Source organism: Chiloscyllium plagiosum, chromosome 21, assembly GCF_004010195.1.
Source record: "Chiloscyllium plagiosum isolate BGI_BamShark_2017 chromosome 21, ASM401019v2, whole genome shotgun sequence".
In the NCBI taxonomy this organism is placed as follows: domain Eukaryota; kingdom Metazoa; phylum Chordata; class Chondrichthyes; order Orectolobiformes; family Hemiscylliidae; genus Chiloscyllium; species Chiloscyllium plagiosum.
Genome location: NC_057730.1, coordinates 58,797,649 through 58,812,531, shown reverse-complemented (window position 1 = coordinate 58,812,531; position 14,883 = coordinate 58,797,649). Strand labels below are relative to the sequence as shown.

The window sequence follows — 14,883 nt, the reverse complement described above, 5'->3', positions numbered from 1 at the left end:
GCTACATCAGTCATGCAAGATTGAGTAACATTCATTAACTGTTTGAGGACTTGCATAAAAAAAAATTACAAATCAGTTACAGATTATTGAGTTACTAAATTCATCAGTAAAAGAATAGTCCAGTTACAAGAGAGAAAAATATTTTAAAATTCACTTCTTAAGGCTTCTTCTTTCCAGCTATTGATACTGTTAAATGTTGAGACGACAGCTGCAGAGAGAATCAGACTGTCATGTCACCTTACACAGCAGTGTGATTCAATATGTGCACGATTGATGGTGTTTGTTTTGAAATAATTGTTTTTGATCTAATTTAATCCACTTTTATTTTTCCACTTCTCCCTAGTTTCCAGGTAATATGAAGCAAGAAAAAGACTTATTATTTCTTTTGATTTGAAGATTTCAGAGTTTAGAATTTGCAGGGGCCAATTTTGTCTACAGCTGCAACATGTCTCTGTGGTATGTCATTCTAATCTTTCATGTTCACTATTGTCAAACCATTTGTCACGTGGCTGGGTAAGACACACTGAGAATGACACTTGACAGAACTCTACTGTTGTCTGTAGGCAATGTATAATAGCCTTCAATAATCTTCAGAAAGATTGATCTGATTACACTTGTTCGAAGGTGAATTGGTGGCTTTCTTATAACGTCAACATTGAATCCTTACTTCCCTGCCTTAAGGTAAGTGCTTTAGATAAAAGCATTTGTGGCAGCAAAGGAATGAATAAATTGTTCTTAAACCAATGACTGCGCTGTAACTGCAAACCCGTTTGTATGAGGTATTGCTTTTCACACTGCATTAATTACACTCTTCAGAGATGCAACCAATAGAGGTGACTATACATCATCAAATTTTAATGTATTAATTTACCTACTTTAATGACAGTTCAGCTCAGTTCCCTTAAGAGCAATGCAGTTAAAGCACTTTCTTCTAATGATGCCAGCTTAGCAGCAAGCAGCAGGTGGAAGAATCCAGAGTCGAACATGTGTTGAAGGATAGAGACTGGATACAGAGCCTCAGTCAAGGTGCCGGCATTCATTGTGTGTTTTCATGTTTAGACTGAGCCAACTAACAAGGAAAATCCATGGAGCATAATCACATTTTCAACACCGACAGTCCCCTACCCTCCCATGATGGGGAGCACGCTTGTGGTTTGGAATATGTACGTGTTGCCTACTACAGTCTTCTGCTGTGCTTAGGTTTACCAGGTGAGTGCACATTTTTATATAAGAGGAAAAGCTCAGTAAAAGACTTGCAATGTTAACACTGGCTTCACGTTTATTCAAATGATAGTTTGATGAAACTGTAAAGAAATGATAAACCCATTATCTTGGAATAAGAAACAGATCCGTGTTTCTCTAAAGATCTTAGTATATCTTAAAGAATTGTCTAGATCACATCTTTCAATTTCAATCAAATATTATATTGTGCATTTAAATTAAAAACCTTTAATTTGGAACATAATTAGCAAAATATTAGGACAAAAGAAATCTCCCTTTTTTACTTAATGCTAATCCAATTTTAAAAAACATAACTAACAAAAATTAAGTCGGAAATGAAACACTGTGAGGTCATTATGTTTCCTTTGTGAGCTCAAAATGAAAGGACCTTCTCCTCATTCAGAACCTCAAAATATCACATTCAATTTGTAAAGTTAAAAACAGAGCTGTAGCTGACAGCAGGACAAATAATTATCCTCTTTAATGTGCATATAATAAACTGCAGATATCATGATTTACATTTCTGTTGAGTGATGCACTTATTTTCTGCTATCAGAATGAATGTTTAACACTGAAATTAGAACATTGGCACAAAATGTTTTAAAATGTTAAACAAAGGAGAAATAGTGTTTATTTATATATGTAATATAGTTACAGATTAAAATAATAATTGCGAATGGAACCTATATGCATCAACGTTTCAGTTGTTTATTGAGAGGACAATCCCCATCTTCAGGCAGGAATAATAACAGATAGGAAGGTAATTTATGGCTTAGGTGACAACCAGAGAAAAACGCTTCATAATTCCAGTGTGCCTCAGCCTGGGAGCTGTGATACAGATTGCTGATCATAGCAATTCGAGTGGGATACAATCAATTCATCAAACCTTTTCACTGGTAAGTATACTAAAGTTATATTAGTATTATTCAAATATTTTATAGTCATTTTTCTCATAAATGTACTTATTTCATCACACAGAAAATCACAGAAAAACTGAATTGTCTTTAGTGTGAGGCTCAATAACAAAATGAAATAAATTAAATCAATGTCATGATGAATTGATTTTTCAGAAGATGTTGTTCACAAAATACTTTATTGCTAGATTGGAGATGGGGGAAGCAGTCTGAGGGAAACAATTCTAACTTCCAGGCAATCTCTGATGAAATATAAAAGACTGGGGAAGCTGGGCTTGTCCTGCTTTGAGTTGAGACAGCTGTGAGGAAATTGGACCAAAGTGTTTCAAATTGTGATGGGTTTAGAGTAAATTACAAGACTCTGTTTCCATGGTGAAATGAAGAGTCACCGTAGGGCACTGGTATAAGGTAATTGGGCAAGGAATCAGAACACAACCTGAGGCCAAACTTTTTCGCCCGATGATGGCTAGGATTTGGAATGTACTGCTGGATATGGTGATCGTTACAGATTCAACAGGCACTAGCAAAAAGGAATTCGATCAACTCTTGGGGAAAAATTTGCAGGGGCTGTGGGAAAGGGCTAGCAATGGGAGGAATGGAATGGCTTTATGAAAGTGCTAGTGCACACTTGATGGACTGTACAATCCTCAGCATTTTGCTTCGCTGTAATGTTATAATCCTGTAATTGTAGCCAGGTATATGGTCCAGATGGCTCTCAATCATGTTTTGATGTAAAATGTCTTTATTAAATAACATTAGATGATGGTAAGAGGAGTGAGACATTGTCCAGATTAGTAATGGTCACATCAGATCAAAACCTTGGAATTCCCTCCTTAATGGCATTGTGAGTCAATCCACAGCATGTAGACTCCAGCAGTTCAAGAAGACAGCTCACCACCACATTCTCAAGGGGCAACTAGGGCAGGCAATAAATGCTGGGCCCAACCAGTGACACCCACGTCTTACAAAATGAATAAAAAGACATTATTCTTGTGGAGTCAGGAAAGACTCCTCTTGGATCTGAATGGACATCTCTCTTCATCTTGCTCACTTGGTTTTACTGAGTGTGGAGGGGTTATATTGAGCTCCTCACTGTGGGGGTGGGAGTGGGAATTTAAAGCTGCAACCAGCTCCTGTGTATGTCAGAGGACCCTGATTTGCTTGGATTACTGAGGCTTCCATCTCATTGTACATGAAAATGCAACAAGGAAGATGGAGCAGGTAGAGATTCAGAGCTGGGTAGAAATTACTGGGAGAGGAGCCTAGCAGGAAGGACAGTGGAACAGCAATGGCAGGAGTTTCTGGGAGTAATTCAGGAGACACAGCAGAGAGTCATCCTGAGGAAAAAGCAGCATGGTACAGGGAAGATAAGGCAACTATGGCTGACTAGGAAAGTCAGAGATAGCATAAACGCAAAAGAGAAAGCATATCGTGGCAAACAGCAGTGGGAAACCAGAGGATTGGAAAGACTACAAAGACTACAGAGGACAACAGCAAAAAAACAAGGAGGGAAAAGATGTGATGACCATGCCCTGTCATTTTGGTGCCACTCCAATTCAGACAGGAAATGGGATTACTAGGCAGTAGTCAGATCATTATTGACTGACACAGACACGATACACTGATTTGCCTCCTTCTGAGCTGTAAATATCCATGAGTCAATGAATTAAAATTGTCCATGAAGTTTTTAATACGAGTTCCTTGGAACAAATGAAAAACAAATTAGAATGAATTCCAAAATCAAACAGAAAATGCTGGGAATCCTCAGCAGCCCCAGCAGCGCCCCAGCTAGCAGCTCCAGCAATGATGTCTCCTTCCACAGTTGTTGCCAGGAGTCTGCGTTCCTGCAGCATTCTTGATTTTTAATTCAGATTTCCAGCATCTGCAGTATTTGTTGCGAGCATGAGTTCTATCAGTTTTAAAACAACAATCAACTCTAAAAAATAATAAATTATACACCCAAATTAACAGAAGCATTTCAAATGAAGCTCCTTCACATTTCTAATGATTTGTTGTTAAAGAATCATTTTTTATACAAATCCATCTGCAGGTGACAGGATGCTGAAAGACAGAAAGCAATTGGAACAAGAACTAACTTTGAATTTCATAAGAGCTAGAACTAGAAATTATTCTGATTTGTTAAAACGCTATCACAAGCAGTTTTACAGTTAATTTTGAACCATTGCACACAGCTACTTGAATTTAATTGGATTCGGTAACTGCATCTCCCTGAATGTTAACAGTTTGGTGTTTCTGCCAGATTATATAACTGATCTCATTTATAATTAACAGCTGATTACAATGAAAGGGCTTAATTTTTATCACACCAACACTTTCAGCAATATCAGCAATACGTATCTAATATGGAAATATATACATTTAAAAATAAGAATTGAAAATAAAATTTTGGCTATTCTGTACAGTTTTGGTTCTAGCTTTAAAGGAGGCTGTGCTTATGTTGGAGTTGGTACAATGGAGGTACTGGAATAGTCACTGGTTTGAAAGGTTTAAACTTTGATGAGATGATGAGGAAATTGGGTTTTTATTCCCTGGAGCTTTGAAGAATGAGAGGTGATCTCACACAACATTGAACAGTACAGCATGGGAAAGGGCCCTTTGGCCCACGATGTTATGCCAAACATAGAGCCAAATGAAACTAATCCCTTCCGCCTGCCCTTGATCCATACCCCTGCATTCCTTGCATATCTATGTGCTTACCTAAGTCTCTTTAACACCCCTATTGTATCTGTCTCCCCCACCACCCCTGGCAGCACGTTCCACACTCCTACCACTCAGTGTGTAAAAAAACCTGCCCCGTCACATCTCCTTTGAACTATCCTCCTCTCTCCTTAAATGCATGACCCCTAGTTTTAGACTTTGCAATGCTGGGAAAAAGATTCTATCAACCCGTAATTTTATAGACTTTGATCAAGTCTCCCCTTAGCCTCCGTCACTCCAGAGAAAACAACCTGAGTTTTTCTTGCCTGTCCTTATACCCCATACCCTGTAATCCAGGCGGCGTACTGGTAAACCTCTTCCATACCCTCTGCAAAGCCTCTACATCCTTTCTGTAATATGATGACCAGAATTGAACATAATACTCTAAGTGTGCCCTAACCAAAGTCTCATAAAGCTGCAACATGATATCCTGACTCTTATACTTTAGAGCTTAAAAATGTGTTGCTGGAAAAGCACAGCAGGTCAGGCAGCATCAAAACGTCAGGGAGAATCGACGTTTCGGGCATAAGCCCTTCTTCAGAAATGAGGAGGGTGTGCCAAGCAGGCTAAAATAAAAGGTAGGGGTGTTGGGAATGCGATAGGTGGAAGGAGGTTACGGTGAGGGTGATGGGCCGGAGCGGGGGTGGGGGCGGAGAGGTCGGGAAGAAGATTGCAGGTCAAGAAGGCGGTGCTGAGTCCGAGGGTTGGGACTGAGAAAAGGTGGAGGGAGGGGAAATGAGAAAGCTGGAGAAATCTGCATTCATCCCTTGTGGTTGGAGGGTTCCTAGGCGGAAGATGAGGCGCTCTTCCTCCGGGCGTCGTGTTGCCATGGTCTGGCGATGGAGGAGGCTAAGGACCTGCATGTCCTTGGAGGGGGAATTAAAGTGTTCAGCCACGGGGCGGTTGGGTTGGTTGGTGCGGGTGTCCCAGAGGTGTTCTCTGAAACATTCCGCAAGTAGGCGGCCTGTCTCCCCAACGTATAGGAGGCCGCATCGTGTGCAGTGGATGCAGTAAATGATGTGTGTGGAGGGTGTGGATCTGACGAGGGAGTCGCGGAGGGAGTGGTCTTTCCGGAACGCTGATAGGGGTAGGGAGGAAAATATATCCTTGGTGGTGGGTCTGTTTGGAGGTTCCTTCGTCATTTCCGCCACCTCCATTCCCCTACATTTACCCCTTCACCTAACACTACGGCCAATTTAGCATGGCCAATTCACCTAACCTGCACATCTTTGGACTGTGGGAGGAAACTGGAGCACCTGGAGGAAACCCACGCAGATATGGGGAGAATGTGCAAACTCCACACAGTTGCCTGAGGCGGGAAATGAACCCGGGTCTCTGGCCTGTGAGGCAGCAGTGCTAACCATTGTGCCACCGTGCCGCCCAAACTTACTAACCCACCCAGCTACATTTTCATCCAAGTCATTTATATATATGTATATAACAACAGAGGCCCCAGTATAGATCCCTGTGGAACATCACTAGTAACCTCCAGCCTGAGAAATACCCTTCCACCACAATCATCTACCCTCTGTGGGCAACCCAATTCTGAATCCATGCGGTCAAGTCACCATGGATCCCATGTATCTTAATGTTCTGGATGAGCCTACCATTAGGACCTTGTTGAAAGCCAAACTAAAGTCCATGTAGACAACATCTACTGCTCTACCTTTATCAATTACCTTCATCACATCCTCGAAAAATTCAGTCAAGTTAGTAAGACATGACCTGCTCTGCACAACACCAAGCTGACTGTCACTAATTAGGCCATGCTTTTTCAAATATGAGTAAATCCTATCCCTTAGAATTCTCACCAATAGCTTCCCAAACAGCGATGTGAGACTCACCGGTCTATAATTTCCTGGATTGACCCTATTTCCCTTCTCCATCAAAGGAACAACATTACCTACTCATTAAAATGCTCAGGAATTTGCAGAAGCCTGAGAGTGTCTACACTGAGAGGTTGTTCTCCCTCAAAAACAACAGGAAACAGTCTCAGGATAAGGGGGCAATCACTTAGGACTGCATTAGGAGAAATTTCTTCACCCAAATGTTGTGAATCTTGGAGTTGTGGAAACACCATCATCAAATCAGTTCAGGGTTGAGCTTGATGGAGTTTTGGAGTTTCAGTGAATTGATGGATGTGGGGGAAAGAGTCCGAAGGGGAATAGAAGTCAAGATCAGCTATTATATATAGGAACCAGCTCGATGGGCTGAATGGTCTACTCCATCTCTCTATTTTGAATTCTTATGAAATTATTGTTCATACAAAATTCGGTTCAAAAAGATTTAGATAAGTGCAGATGAATCAACACATTGATGTCACAATGGTCCAAGCCAGCATTTGGAAAATTCAAAAAGGTGTCATTTTCCAAATAGAATCTGTTTCTTTTCAGACAAATTTAGAACAAATAAGAGTGTGAAGCAGCAATAAGAGATGAGGTTCAGCTCAATGTCCTCCTCAAAATACAAAAAACCTGATCTTTAAAATGTTTCCAAGACCAAAGAGTGAAAACTGTTTATTTTAATGTCACACTGCTTTATTTTAAAATACAATAAAAGGGGTCAACATTCTGACAGAATTCAGATTGGTCATCCCGTGCTGAATAATACAATCATCAGTTTTTGAAAACAGGAACAATCATTTACATTTTTGTGATTTGACTGGATCATGAGGAAAAAACTGATTTGGCCATTAATGTCTCAGATCAATGACCTTTCATCAGAACTGGAGGATGTTATAAATGAACAGCTTTCCTGCAAGCGCACAGCTAGGAAAAAGAGAATATGAAAAATAGAAAATGGACAGGGCGGTGAGTTGGAGTGATTCAAGTACAAAAGTGATCATGGCAGGGCGCAGGAGATCACTTAGCAAGTGCAGGAACATAAGATGCCATGGGAGACTGATTAGCAAGGTGAGATCTCATGGAATACTGGGAGAACTCACCATTTGGATACAGAACTGGCTCAAAGGTAGAAGACAGAGGGTGGTGGTGGAGGGTTGTTTTTCAGACTGGAGGCCTGTGGCCAGTGGAGTGCCACAAGGATCAGTGCTGGGCCCTCTACTTTTTGTCATTTAATGATTTGGATGTGAGCATAAGAGGTACAGTTAGCAAGTTTGCAGATGACACCAAAATTGGAGGTGTAGTGGACAGCGAAGAGGGTTACCTCAGATTACAACAGGATCTGGACCAGATGGGCCAATGGGCTGAGAAGTGGCCACTGTTGGAATATTGCATGCAATTCTGGTCTCCTTCCTATTGGAAAGATGTTGTGAAACTTGAAAGGGTTCAGAAAAGATTTACAAGGATGTTGCCAGGGTTGGAGGGTTTGAGCTATAGGGAGAGGCTGAACAGGCTGGGGCTGTTTCCCCTGGAGCGTCGGAGGCTGAGAGGTGACCTTAGAGAGGCTTACAAAATTATGAGGGCTAAGATAAATACTCAAAGTCTTTTCCCTGGGGTTGGGGAGTCCAGAACTAGAAGGCATAGGTTTAGGGTGAGAGGGGAAAAATATAAAAGAGACCTAAGGGGCAGCTTTTTCACGCAGATGGAATGAGCTGCCAGAGGATGTGATGGAAGTTGGTACAATAGCAACATTTAAGAGGCACTTGGATGGGTATATGAATAGGAAGGGTTTGGAAGGCTATGGGCCAGGTGCTGGCAGGTGGGACTAGATTGGGTTGGGATATCTGGTCGGCATGGACAGGTTGGACCGAAGGGTCTGTTTCCATGCTGTACATCTCTATGACTCTATGACTTTATAAGATGGGTTCGGAGGAGGTGGAAATGATAACCCAGAAGAACAGAAGTTTGGAAAATATGGCAAATAGGAAAACATTCCCAGTTGAGGAATAGTAAGCAGACTACAAGGTACAACTCTCAAGCTGTTCAGTGTACCCAGTACAATTACCAGCTCACCTCTCCTCCACTTCCAATGGTGCTGATGCAACCATTCACCACTGAGTTAAGTTGGAAACCTACTCTATCATAGACCTTTCATAACATGACATGGGGAATTAGTAGTAGAGGATAAAGAGTTGACAGACAAATTAAACAAATATTTTTCCTTGGTCTTTACTGAAGAGGACATAAGTAACAGTTGGGAGGCAGCTGTAAATCAGGAAATAAAAGTGAAGGAAAAACATAAGAACATTACAATTACCAGTGAAATGATACTGAATATATAATTGGAACTGCCAGATCCTGATGGATGTCATCCTTGTATTACAAAAGAAGGAGCTAGTGACAAAATTGATGCATTAGTTTTAACTTACAAAAACTCAGAAAATATTCCTTCAGATTGGAGAATGGTTAATGTACCTCCTTTATTCAAAAAGAGAGAGAGGCAGAAAGCAAGAAACTACAGGCCAGTTAGTTTAACATGTGTCATTTTGTAAAATGTTAGAAGCTATTATTAAAGAAATTATAACAAAGTACTTGGAGAAGATGAAGATAATCAGACAGAGACAACGTGGTTTTGTCAAAGGGTAATTATGTCTAACTTATTTATTGGAACTCTTTAAAGAAGTAACTCATGCTGTTGATTAAAGGGAATCAGTGGATGTACTGTATTTAGACTTCCAGGAGGCATTTAATAAGATGCCATATCAAAAGTTATTATGGAAAATAAAACAATGTTGTAGAGGGTAATGTTTTGGCATGGATAGAAGGTTGGTTGGCTAACTGGGAGCTGAGGACAGAAATAAACATGCCTCTTTCAGGCTGGCAGGATGTCATGAGTGGGGTGTCACAGGGGACAGTGCTGGTGCCTCAACTCTTTACAATTTGCAGAAATGATCTGAATTAAGTGATCAAAGGTATGGAGCTTAATTTGCCAAAGACGTTAAAACAGACTGGAAAATGAGTTGTGAAGATGACATAAGGAGCCTACAAAGGAATATAGTGAGTCATCAAAGATCTGGCAAATGGAGAAAGTGTGAAATGGCTCATTTTGGCAGAAAAAAATCAAAAAGAAGCCTGATATCTGAATGTTTAGAGAGTATAGAGCTCTGAGATGCAGAGATGGATCTGGGTTTCCGAGTGCATGAATCTCAGAAGGTTGGTATCTAGGTACAGCAGGTAACCAGGAAGGCTCAGACGACAATATGGTTTATTGCAAGAGGAATTGAATGAAGGATTAGGGAGTTTATGTTTCAGTTACACATGGCATTGGTGAGACTGCATCTGGAGTACTGTGTACAGTACTAGTCACTGCATTTTATGTGAGGATGTTAATGTATTGGAAGTCATTCAGTGAAGATTTAGAACAAAGAACAATACAGCACAGGAACAGCCCCTTCGGCCCTCCAAGCCTGTGCCAACACACTTTGCCCTTCCTTGCTAAAACTGTCTTCCCTTACAGGGTCCCTATCCCTCTATTTCCTTCCTAATCACAAATTTGTCCAGGTGTTTCTTGAATGCTTCTCTTGTGTCTGCTTCCACTACCTCCTCTGGCAGCACGTTTCAGGCACTCACCACGCTTCGTGTGAAAGACTTGCCTCGCACATCTCTTTTAAACATCCCCCCCTCACATTTTGAGCTTGTGTCCTCGAGTAATTCACCCCTCAACATTGGGGAAAAGCCTCTTACTTTTTACTCTATCCATGCCATTCACAATGTTATGAACTTCTATCAGGTCGCCCCTGAACCTCCTGCATTCTAGTGAAAACAGACCCAGTCTATCCAACCTTTCTTCATAGCTAAAATCCCCCATACTAGGCAACATCCTGGTAAATCTTTTCTGAACCATCTCCAAAGCATCCACATCCTTCTGGTAGTGTGGTGACCAGAACTGTATACAATATTCCAAGTGTGGCCTAACTAAAGTTCTATAAGCTGCAACACAACTTGTTTATTCTTATACTCAATGCCCCTTCCAATGAAGGCAAGCATGCCATAGGCCTTTTTCACTACCTTATCTACCTGCGCTGTCACCTTTAGTGATCTGTGGACCTGCACCCAGATCCCTCTGCACATCAATACTCCTAAAGGGTTCTGCCATTCACTGTATAATTTCCACCTGTATTTGACCTTCCAAAATGAATCACCTCACATTTGTCTGGATTAAACTCCACTTGCCATTTCTCTGCCCATGCATCCAACTGATCTATACCCTGCTATACCCTCTGACAATCTTTCTCACTATCCACAATTCTGTGTATCGTCCACAAACTTACTAATTAGACCAGCTACATTTTGTTCCGAATTATTGATATAGACCATGTACAGCAGAGGTCCCAGCACTGATTCCTGTGAAACACCACTAGTAACAACCCTCCATTCTGAAAAGCATTCTTCCACAGCTGCACTGTCTCCTATGACTAAGCCAGTTCTGTATCCATCTTGCCAGTTCACCTGTGATACCATGTGATAACTTTTGTACCAGTTTGCCATGAGGGACCTTGTCAAAGGCTTTATTGAAGTTAATGTAGGCAAAATCAACTTCTTTTCCCTCATCAATCACCTTTGTCACCTCCTCAAAAAACTCGATCAAGTTAGTGAGGCACGATCTCTCCCGCACAAACCCTGCTGTCTATCGATAATAAGGCCATTTGCTTCTAAATGTGTATAGATCTTGTCCCTAAGAATCGTTTCTAATAATTTTCCTACCACTGACATGAGGTATACAGGCCTATAATTTCCTGGATTATCTATGCTACACTTCTTAAACAATGGAACTTTGGCAGTCTCCAGTCCCCTGGGACCTCACCTGTGGCCAAAGAGGATACAGCGGTGTCTGTCAATGTTCCAGCAATTTGTTCTCTCCCCTCTCAATACTCTGGGATAGATCCCATCAGGACCCTGGGACTTATTCACCTTAACACCGTAATGGTTTACTGGACTAATCCCTGAAATGAGTGGATTGCCTCATGAGGAAAAACTGGACAGGCTGGGCCTGTAACCTCTGGAGTTTAGAAGAGTCAGAAGTAATTTCATTGGAACATCTAAGATACTGAGGGGACTTGACAGGGTGGATGTTTTAAAGATGTTTCCGCTTGTGGGAGGATCTAGAACTTGGCATCACAGTTTAAAAATAAGGGGTGTTCTATTAAAACCAAATTGAGATAAAATTAAAATTTTGAAATTGTGCCAAATATGTACTTAGCTAGTGGAAGGTGATGAAACTGTGATATGAACCTTGATATCAAATACAAAGTGTACAAAAATTTTATTGTCAAGGTGAGAAATTGCACCTTCCCTGAAGATTGTCTCCAACTGTAAAGCAATTCATTGCTGGGCAGTATTTTCTACCATTGGTTAGATGTTTAACACAATCAATTTCTTCTTGTGTAAATAGAATACAAATTTATTTTCACTCAGCATATTTTATTCCTCATTTTCTGCAATATTTGCAGCTTGAACTCAGTCTAAAGGTCAGATAAGTGATTCTCAGTCCTTCTGTAACATCTGTGAATGTCATTTGGTTCCCAGCCAATAATGAGCACTCAACTGTGATCACACAATGATGCTGTTTTAATGGCTACATACCTTGCCCTCTGCTCAGAACTCCGTCAAATCACTCACCAGAAACTGATGATTCATCACTTAAACCTGCAGTTTTGTTCCAAAACATAAACATTACTCTCTCTTTGTTTCACATCAGTCTTTAATTAAAATAAAACTCATTTCACAATGATCAAACATTTATGGTCTATGGCAGTGGGATAGTTGTTGAAGTATTTTAAGGAAAGGTTCACAATGATTTTCATATCTTGCAGATAAATCTCTTCCTGAAAGTTTCTACTTTTGATTTAAACAGGGCAAAGTCAGCACAACTTTGTCAAGAGAAGGTCATACCTCAGAAATCTGTTAGAATTCTTTAAGGCGGTAACAAGAAATTTAGACAAAGGAGAACCAGTAGAAGTGATTTATTTGGATTTCCAGAAGGCCTTTGACAAGGTGCCACACAGAAGACTGCTAAACAAGACAAGAGCACTAGAGGGCATAGACTCAAGGTGAGAGGAGAAAGATTTAAAAGGGACCTGAGGGACAACCTTTTCATAAGAGGATGGTTTGTATTTGGAATGAACTGCCAGAGGAAGTGATAGTTGCAGGTACAGTTGCAACATTTAAAAGACATTTGGACAGGAACATGGATAGGGAAAGGTTTATAGAGAAATGGACCAAACTCTGGCAAATTTGACTAGTTTAGTTTGGGAAATTTGGTTGGCATGGAAGAGTTGGACCTAAGGGTATATTTCCAAGTTGTCTGACTCAATGATCCTATGTTGTAAAGAGGAAAGGTACTGGCATGCTTAGAGGATTGGCTGACTGGCAGAAGGCAGAGAGTGGGGATAAAGGGGTCTACTTCAGGATGGTGGCTGATGACTAGTGGAGATCCACAATGATCATTGTTGGGACCACAGCTATTCACTTTATACATTAACAATCTGGACTAAGAAACCGAGGGTATTCTGGCTAAGTTTGCAAATGACACAAAGATAGGTAGAGGGACAGATTGTGTTGAGGAAGCAGAGGCAGAAAGACTTGCTAGACTGGAAGAGTGGACAAAGAAGTGGCAGATGGAATACAATGTGGGAAAGTGTTAGGTTATGCATTTTGGCAGGAAGAACAGCTGCATGGACTATTTGTAACTGGGGAAAGGCTTTGGAAATCTGAAGCACAAAGGGATTTAGGAGTCTTAGTTCAGGATTCTCTTCAGGTTAACATATACGTTCAGATTGCAATTGAGAAGGCAAATGCAATGTTAGCATTCATTTCAACAGGGCCAGAATACAAGAGCAGGGATGTACTGCTGAGGCTGTACAAGGCTCTGGTCAGACTTATTTGGAATATTGTGAGCAGTTTTGAGCCCCATATCTAAGGAAGGATGTGTTAGCCTTGGAGGGGGTTTACAAGAATGATCCCAGGGAAGAAAGGCTTGTCATATGAGGAACGATTGAGGACTTTTGGTCTATAATCAATGGAGTTTAGAAGGATGAGGGAAAGATCTGATTGAAACTTACAGAACACTGCAAGTCAAAAGTGTTTTGCTGGGAATACTGAGAGACTTGGATAAAGTGGATGTAGAGAAGGTGTTTCCACTAGTCGGAGAGACCTAAGGGCACAGACTCATAGTGAAAGGATAACTCTTTAGAATTGAGATGAGGAAGAATTTCTTTAGCCACATTATGTTTAATTTGGAGAACTCATTGCCACAGAAGGCTACGGAGACCAAGTCATTGAGTGTATTTAAAACGTTCAGATTGTTTCTTGATTGGTAAGGGAATTAAGGGTTACAGGGTGAATGGGGTTAAGAAACATATCAGCCATGAATGAATGGCAGAGCAAACTTAATGGGCTGAATGGCCTAATTCTGCTCCTATATCCTATGGTCTTGTGGTCTTGCATTAAGGTAAGGGTTGCACCTGAACCAGAAGGGCACCAATATCCTGGGGGGTAGGTTTGCTAGCACTCTTCGGGGGGGTTTAAACTATTTGGCAGGGGGGATAGGATCCGGACTTGCAGTCCAGCAAGTAGGCTAGCTGTTTGTCAGGATGTCCAAGAATGTAGGGAGGCTGTGGAGAAGGTAGCACTGACAGGGAGTACTTGCGGACACAGAGGTGGGCTCAAGTGTGTATACTTCAATGCAAGGAGTATCAGAAATAAGGTGGGTGAACTTAAGGCGTGGATCGGTACCTGGGACTACGATGTTGTGGCCATCACGGAAACGTGGATAGAAGAGGGACAGGAATGGTTGTTGGAGGTTCCTGGTTACAGATGTTTCAGTAAGATTAGGGAGGGTGGTAAAAAAGGAGGGGGGTGGCGTTGCTAATTAGAAATGGTATAACGGCTGCAGAAAGGCAGTTCGAGGGGGATCTGCCTTTGGAGGTAGTATGGGCTGAAGTCAGAAATAGGAAAGGTGCAGTCACCTTGTTGGGTGTTTACTATAGCCCCCCCAATAGCAGCAGAGATGTGGAGAAACATATTGGGAAACAGATTTTGGAAAGGTGCAGAAGCCACAGGATAGTAGTCATGGGCGATTTCAACTTCACAAATATTGATTGGAAGCTCTTTAGAACAAGTAGATTGGA

At 41.2% G+C, this 14,883-nt stretch overlaps 1 protein-coding gene across 2 annotated transcripts in view; it reads left to right on the top strand.

Moving 5' to 3' along the window:
- Positions 1-558: 558 nt before the first annotated feature.
- Positions 559-14,883, top strand: part of gpr139 (G protein-coupled receptor 139) — an 83,225-nt gene continuing 68,900 nt past the window's right edge. Inside the window, exons 1-2 of one of the 2 annotated variants that reach the window (XM_043712185.1) lie at positions 559-681; positions 1,060-1,209. In XM_043712185.1, the coding sequence (XP_043568120.1) occupies positions 1,086-1,209 (124 nt within the window). In that variant the 5' untranslated portion in view covers positions 559-681; positions 1,060-1,085. Of the gene's footprint in view, positions 682-871; positions 1,210-14,883 lie in introns of those variants that run through there. The other variant, XM_043712183.1, reaches the window with a different exon arrangement.